Source organism: Atta cephalotes (genome assembly GCF_000143395.1).
Source record: "Atta cephalotes unplaced genomic scaffold scaffold00015, whole genome shotgun sequence".
Classification (NCBI taxonomy): Eukaryota; Metazoa; Arthropoda; class Insecta; order Hymenoptera; family Formicidae; genus Atta; species Atta cephalotes.
Window position 1 is genome coordinate 1,071,491 of NW_012130079.1, and position 8,241 is coordinate 1,079,731.

The following is an 8,241-nucleotide window of genomic DNA, read 5'->3' on the forward strand; positions in this document are numbered from 1 at the left end:
CTCTCTCTCTCTCTCTCTCTCTCTCTCTCTCTCTCGCTCTCTTTGTGGCTGTCCTCCGTTTCCCTCCTCAGGGGAGATGTCCCCCATCTTCTCGCGTTAGCTTATACGTTTTCCACCTCGACATAGTCCTACGTCTTTACGTTTTTGTGAATTTTTCTTTCATGTTGTCGACTACTTCTTGAAATCCCTCTTTATAGACGTAAACGTGCTTTGGAAAAAATCGCGATAAAGAAATCGCGAATGTTCAACGGTGCACCATTCCATTCTTTCCACAAAGAAAAAATAGAACTATCTCATCTGGGGGGGCAAATTTGTAGAGAGCATTTCTTATTCTAGTATATTTTCCTGCAAAACAGCAGTGATATTAATCGCGTTACTGTACTTTTATTATTAACTAATTTTCATGTATAAAATGAAACTATTCCATTTCTCTGATTACTTTAGTGGGCTAATTTCATTTGTATAGGTAAACTAGTAAACTAGTTTAATATATTTTCGCGTGTTCTCATTCTAAACCTCATCTCTAATTGTCCTTTACAATATTTTTCTTCATTTGGAATATCTCTCTTTTTCAAGTTTCAAGAAAAAGTTTCATGAATTTTTCTTGTATATAAACTCGTTTTTTTCTTGATATTTTTTATTCAAAAGATTTCAGAAACTGTGATGACCTTTTAAATCAATTATTTACAATATTTACACATGATTCACATGAATTATTTATATCGCATATAATATGATTGCTTCTTCATAGATATTTTCTGCATCCATATTTAATATATAAGTACATATCTCTAGATTTAAAATTGCAGAAATACTTGAATTTGCAACTTTCATTAACTTTAGTAATGTTACCGCCGATTATCGGAGGATGTGATATCAAAGACAGATATTTTCTTGTTTTCTGGCATCGAAGCTTATTGTGCATCTCCGTGATTTCTGTCGACAGGAGCTACTCATGCAGGAAGGAGTTCTCTTTGTCCCAGAGAATTCGCAGCTGTTGTGCTATGAATTTTTCCACAGCTACGTCTCGTCGTTCTTTTCTCAATTCATCTTCATCGACAAGTCCATCATTTGAGAGATGCGAGAAGTTTGAGTGGCACCTCATTATTTGCGTGAAATAGGTGTCAAATCAATTTTTAACGCGCTTTAATTTAAATGCATCGGAAATTGTTCAAAAAATTGTCCATTGATTTTGATAGAATACATTTAATTGAAAATACTTTCGCAAAGTTTGCTTACAATTAAAAAGAATGTAAATCAAAAATAGAATTAGAACTAAATATGCATTTAAAATCTCGACTTTGCAAAAATTCGTCTTTTACCTGGACGGAATTTTTTAGCAGCGGATAATAGTTTCTCTTTCAAATGAATATGCTTTGGCGCAACTAAAAACACTACTGCACTTGACAGATGTATACTCCATGTATACTCTTTGTGTAATATTTTTGCATCATCTGAATAAAAAAGTCTCATCATAAAATTGTCTCTTTTGAAGATAATTTTAGAACCTATAATGACGAGACTCTTTTTTTATTCGGATGATGCAAAAATGTTACACAAAGAGTATATATCTGTGTCAAGTGCAGTGTTTTTAGTTGCGCCAAAGCATATTCATTTGAAAGAGAAACTATTATTCGCTGCTAAAAAATTCCGTCCAGGTAAAAGACGAATTTTTGCAAAGTCGAGATTTCAAGCGCGTATTTGATTCAGCCATCGCCAACCGTTCTTCCAGGAAGATGTTGGGGGGACAGGGATAGTGGGTGGCCAGCGTGAGATAGTTGTATGCGGGGGAAGGTGGGTTATACGATGGGTGGTGACGGAGGGGGAAGGAAAATGCTCCGTGGTTCTGCGACCCACTGACCCGCTCGATAACGCTTCCACCGGGGTCGCTGACCTTCCTCACGCGCGAAATTCGCGTTGGTACGACCCTCTTGGCATTGCCGCGTTTCTCGGTTCGAGTCAAAGATCATTCCGGTCGCGCGAGGAGAGTCTCGATCGCGGGTGCATCTCGGTACATACCGTGGTACCGATTGTTGTAGCCGATCGATGACGGTGAACGGAAGTGCGCAAGCTGACGAAAACAGAGCTTGACCAATTGTCAATCTGGAATGCTGGAATTGCTTTTCGATTGGCCGATTCGGCACTCGAGGATTTGGCGGAATTTATTGCGCAGTGTATACACGTTAAGCGGAGACGAGAAACTACGATGATTGGAAAAAGCGCTGCTTGCCGAAGAACAAAAATCGTGTCGGCTTTTGACGAGCAAATTTTGCAGCAAATGAATAAGAGTATTGAAACAAAATTCGTAAATGCGCAACGTATATATTTTACTTGCAACGTATTGATGTTAATCCTTCAATATACTACATTATGTCATTTTGTCACGAGTGCAACACACTGTGTATGTCATACTCAACCTATACAATATGAATTAAGTACTTACAAATTTTTTAACACAATTCATTTTATCGTTCATAGTTTGGACATTCATGGACCATTCATGAATTTTCAATGAATTTTATTTTAGAAATTTTATTCCGCATTAAATCTGTTGAATGACTTTAATTATTTATGATTTTCATAAAAATGAACAATATTGTAAATATTTTTTTTCATATATTTTTTCAATCAAAATGCCAGACATTAAGGAATAGTAGTATTAAACAAATATATGTATTTTTATTAGTAAAAAAAATTTTATTTTAAACAGAAAAAATTTTGAAAAATTTTTTGAAAAAAATCAAAAGTCGGATATACCATACTGAATGACATTGAAGGATTAAGGCAATCAGTCGGATTATCTGATTTTTATCGATGATTCAAGATTTGAAGTATGTTGTTATTCTTGAGTTACATTCTACTAGTTGACAAGAGTCGATTTAAAAGAATATCATTTCCACTTTCAATAACGAATGATATCTAATGTTATTTAGTGACTACATAAATCAGGTAATGATTTATACTCTCAATCTTAGGCTTCACGATGTTACAATCTTTTTCATATAGATTTTCAAGGAAGAGAAAGTAGAGAACGACGAGGCACGATAATTGCATTAATCAGTAAAGATACCATTTAATTTATCGTGGTTTAAAGGCATACAAATGTAATAAGACCTGCAGCTTTCTCTTTTCGCTTTTAAATATAAGAATTATCATAAAGTTTTAGCTTTTAACATGTGTCCTCATTGCAGCTTCCATTTATCTCATCCATTTATCTCATCTGTGCTATTTGATACTTTTGTTCCACGGGTTATTACTTTGATTCTTTTATCTTTTATATGCGCATCATTAAAGGTGACGAGAGCGTAAAAGTGTTAAACGAGAAATTAAGAATCGCGTGGTAACCCGGTTTGTGCAATTGAATCAGGCGCAACAGCTCTGTCGTAGTATTTTTCTGCGTGCTGTAATATCGCGTTTCAAGGATTGCGACAAGTGAGACACTCACGCACAGCATATAGCAGTATTGATTTCGAGACTCGTTGGCAGTGCTGCCACGATTCCGCGTCTCTGGAACTAAATTCTGAATGAGAGATATCGCAAAAACAATGATGTGCCAAAATTTAACTTGGAATGGAAGATTTCTTTCCTGTTCCAGGAAAGAGCCTTGCGCAGTAATTTCTTCTTGATAATAATTTCCTCTCAATTATCTCTACAAATTCTTTTACAATCAAGTTTTAACACTTTAGCTCTTATACTCAAGGAAAACTGCGAAATATATATATTTGCAAGTTTTTTCCCCAATAAAACTTTAAACAATTCACACATCTTCTCAATTTCTACATCTGAATTCATCTGATGTGAATTTATTATTACCATCTATGAATTTTTAATGAATTTTATTTTGTGCATCTTATTCTGCATTAATTAATTTTTAATCTATCAGATGAATGTTGATCCAATTTATCTACATTTCGCCGCCCGAAAGAGCTCTCAAAATTGATATTTCTCTTTAAAAGCATATTAATGCACCATTAAGCCGACTAGCTATAAATTGCTGCATCAGTTATTACATTCGTTGATTTCTATTACAGAATCAATATGTTATTAACTTATCGTTCCTTGTAAATGAAATGAAAGTGATCGCGTTTATTTGGCTAATTAAGTAATTTACAACCCCTACAAAATATATGAAACTACGTTTGAAATATCCACGCAAAGATATTTATATCCTGCGTTTTACGTCAGCTTCGTTTTACTCTCAGATTTTATGAGAATTTTTTATAGATGATTATTAAGCAATTAATGACCTTTCTAATTATATGATAAATCGATATATTCCGGCTAAATATATAAGCTTGAAATACACAAATATACTGGCTCTATTTATATAAGTCACTTGCTTGCTAAAACATCGAGCGAACGGTCTGCAAGTATCGGAGATCGTAAAACCACCATGAAGTAACCGCCTTGAAGTGAGTATCTCAAAGCTATTTTAAGTCGCTCGAAGGCTTCCAGAGACTCTTTAGTGATAAGCAATGCACTTGAGATATCGGTGTTCCATATGGTGTGATGATTTTGGGTTAAACGAATGATCCGGATGTTTATGTTTATCTCTTAAGTTGATAAAATGCAGAACGGATTTTATCATACATATATATCAAATATTTTCGAAAGAAAATTATATATTAGAAATCTAATGTAATACTAATACTGGCATCTAATACTGGCATTTAATACTGAAAGACAGTAATCAATTGTTAAAGTTCTGAAAGTATTTAATTACTTAACTTAAAGCAACAGTGCTTTTAATATTTACTCAAAATGAATAATTAATTACTAAGCTCAGTATTATATTTTTGTAAGAATATCCTCTCCATTATATCATAATATATTCCGTCATACGTATTATTCATTATACCAATTATGAAATTAAAAAAGTGTCTTCCATCAAGTTAAATACTTGAAGACATTTTGTAAAAATCTTAAATATTTCGTACAAAATAAAGATGCTAATATATATCTTATAGTCAAGGGTCTTACGAACTTGTATTTGTCAGAATGTACTTACTTCGCATTCTTTGGTAGCATGCCATTAGCTGGACCGGAATACGTAGGAGTGAGGCAGAGGGGTGGATTATTCGAATTCTGTGGAACTAGAGGCTGCCTTGCGTGCGCTGGCGACGTGTGTGAGCCATAGCCATCGGAATTGAGCTAAAATCATCATAGAGTAAATTTAAATATTTCTAATAAACTTCTATCAAAATTATTATGTACTTAATGAAATTATGTTATGAATATAATTACACTTTATATCATTACAATCTAATTTTAATTTGTGAGTACAGATGTTCAAAAACCAATACAATTTTTTTTCAGCATAGATTTTTTAGTTAGTTGAGTATTTGCCAATATTGAGATATATTTAAATTATATCCCAATATTTTTATTAGGAAAAGACTATTTTTGAATATTAACCAAAAAAGTTCTGATTAAACAGATGTACGGATTATGCATTGTTTGGTATTGTAACTATAATTATATCGTAAAATAATTAGTTAAGAGTTTCATTTTTATATAATTATTACTGCTATAATGTTAGTAGTAATAATCTAATAATTATATTTATAGTTTTATTCAAAAAATATATAATAATTGATCGACAGTGATTATAAATTATATTCATGTTATGGTAATAATCATTTTTTTCTCAATGTGGGACATTCTATGTATATGTATATAATTTATTGAAACGTAAAAGCTTGTTTTCACTAAAACCAATCGGCATACTTTTTTTCTTCTTTCTTATAAAAAAAAAAAGAAATCAATATGTCAATCGACTTCAGTGGAAACTACACTTTATACTTGATTATTTACCTTGACAACGGTACCAATCAAAGAATCAGGTGGCATTTCTGGAGGTTCAGGTATCACACCTGGATTTGTATGCGCCGGATAATCGTTGTGTAGATTAGCCTCCTTAACAGGAGTACCACCGTCAAGTCGTTCCATGTCCAGGCTATCAGTTGGTGTCGGCTGCGAGAGCAAACGCTCTTTCATCTCATGTAAGTATGGACACCGTTGCATCTCTTCAGACTCTTCTGTTTTGTCTCTTTGACGATCTGCGGAAGAGTAAAATTACATCAGAAATACATGCGAAAAAATTATTTATCAAATATTTAATATATTTAATATATTTAATATATTTAAATATAGAATATTTAATACATTTAAATATAGAATAACCCATCGCAAAACTACTCAAATTTTACAAAAGAAATTAAATTTTTATATTTTTTGCACTTTTTGTTATGAAAAATAACTTTATTGATTATTTCATTTCTTCTCATAAATTTTAAAGAAAATATATTAAATTTCCAATTTTTATGGCTGACCGTATATATATATATATATATATATAAGTCCTGAATGAAACTTACGGGAGACATGTTATTGATCGTAAAAAATTTAAATAAACATGATTTAATAAAAATATGTGCAGCATAGTGCCAGCAATTTTATTTATATAAATAGAAATTAAATCTTGTTTCACATTTCAATTTATACAATATGAATGACATACTTGGAAGTTTTTTATATAATAAACCTGAATTTACAACAATTCATTTTATCTCCGTAATTTCAATTTTACCATCCATAAATTTTCAGTAAAATTTTGTGCATCTTATTTTGCATTAATTTTTAATTTGTCAGATGAATTTGATTGCTTATAACTTATATAAAAATGAACATTCTGTAACTAATTTTCCTTTAATCAAAATGGCAAATAGGAATAATATCAAAGAAATATCAAAGAAATGCATGTATTTTTAATAATAAAAAAGTTATAAACAATAAAGTAAATAGAAGTTTTGAAAGACTATTTAAAAAGAAAAGTCTAGTATACCATATTGACAGTGACATCAAAAGATCAAGACAATTGAATTCGCTGGATTTGTTGGACGTTTCTTTGATTTTATTGAAGCATACGCGCGATCCTTTGAATCCTTAACTTTCAACTATCAGAAGAAATAAAACTTTCGTAAATCGTTCTGATTTACGAAAGCTTTGAAAAATAACTTTTTATTTTCGAAACAGATAATCTATTTCGGAAGTGCTCAAATTTCAATTGAATTTATTCTAAAGCTTAGAGAATACAAATTTCATATTATAAAAGCTCATGCGTATTATCGTTATTTTTGTTACATATCATTAATCGCTTTAGACTTTGATATAATTTTATCGAAATAGCGATATGATCGAATGAAACATGAAACACTCGTTGATATACGTTACGTCAACGATCATTATAAGTCAGATAAGTAACTTTTTTTAAGAGAGCTGAATGACGTTTATCCTTTAATCAAGAAATTTCACATTTATTTATTTCTCTAATGTTATTATTTTCGTGGTATATTAAGTTAGTATTATCATGACATTCTTTCTTCATTAACATATACAAATGTAATGATTTACATATAGTATTTTACAAATGTAAAATACTATATTTTACAAATGTAAAATACTATATCATTTAAATTCACGCTTGAAAGATTTTGAAGCCTACACATATTATCTTATTGATTTATTTCACCGAACCTTTTCACTAAACTTACTTAAAGCCACGGTACCCATAATGCACACTTTAATATGTGTGGTTATTAGACCTTTAAGAAAAAAGGTCCTCGAAGGAGAACTTGCTTTTGCCCAAGAACTCGATGAAAAAGAGTGTGCAATGTTGAGCAGAAGTCAACAACGACAGTGCAAACGCGATCAGATTGGTACTGTCTCAGAAGGAAGCTCCAGCTGTTAACTCGCTTCTTAGCTCTCTCTCCATAGTAGAGTTCGCCAAACATGGAGCTGCGATTGGCGCGCTAGAGTGCTCGCCTGGTCACGTGCATACATCTTTCCACGTGGATGCTCATCGAAGAACTGGATGAGCGAGATAGAAAACTAACAACCATCTCAAAGAGATATTTTTGTAGATTTACAATACTTATGTAATAGACTGCGTATTTATATGCAACAGCTGAAGACACTGTTCAGAAGAATGTCATAGGTCTATGTGCGTGACAGAGAGAATACATAAACAATGATGAACAGACCATACAAATGTTCTTCTAATGTTTAAAATAATAAAGAGTCTATTACATAAATTCATGACTTGAAGAGCTCGTGACATCTAACACGATCCTGTTAGATTTTAAGTTCTGCAAAAATGATTCATTCGCATAGCCATTTGAATTTGAACTTACGAATCCGAGCTCAACGCACTGTACACACTCTGTATACATTTACAATTTA

At 32.0% G+C, this 8,241-nt stretch overlaps 1 protein-coding gene across 1 annotated transcript in view; it reads right to left on the reverse strand.

The window, feature by feature from the left end:
- Window positions 1-6,051, reverse strand: part of LOC105617953 — an 18,356-nt gene extending 12,305 nt beyond the window's left edge. The window contains exons 1-2 of the mRNA XM_012199488.1: window positions 5,815-6,051; window positions 5,009-5,151 (exon numbers count right to left, since the gene is read on the reverse strand). Coding sequence (XP_012054878.1) covers window positions 5,009-5,151; window positions 5,815-6,024 — 353 coding nt within the window. The 5' untranslated portion in view covers window positions 6,025-6,051. The remainder of the gene's footprint in view (window positions 1-5,008; window positions 5,152-5,814) is intronic.
- Window positions 6,052-8,241: the final 2,190 nt, after the last annotated feature.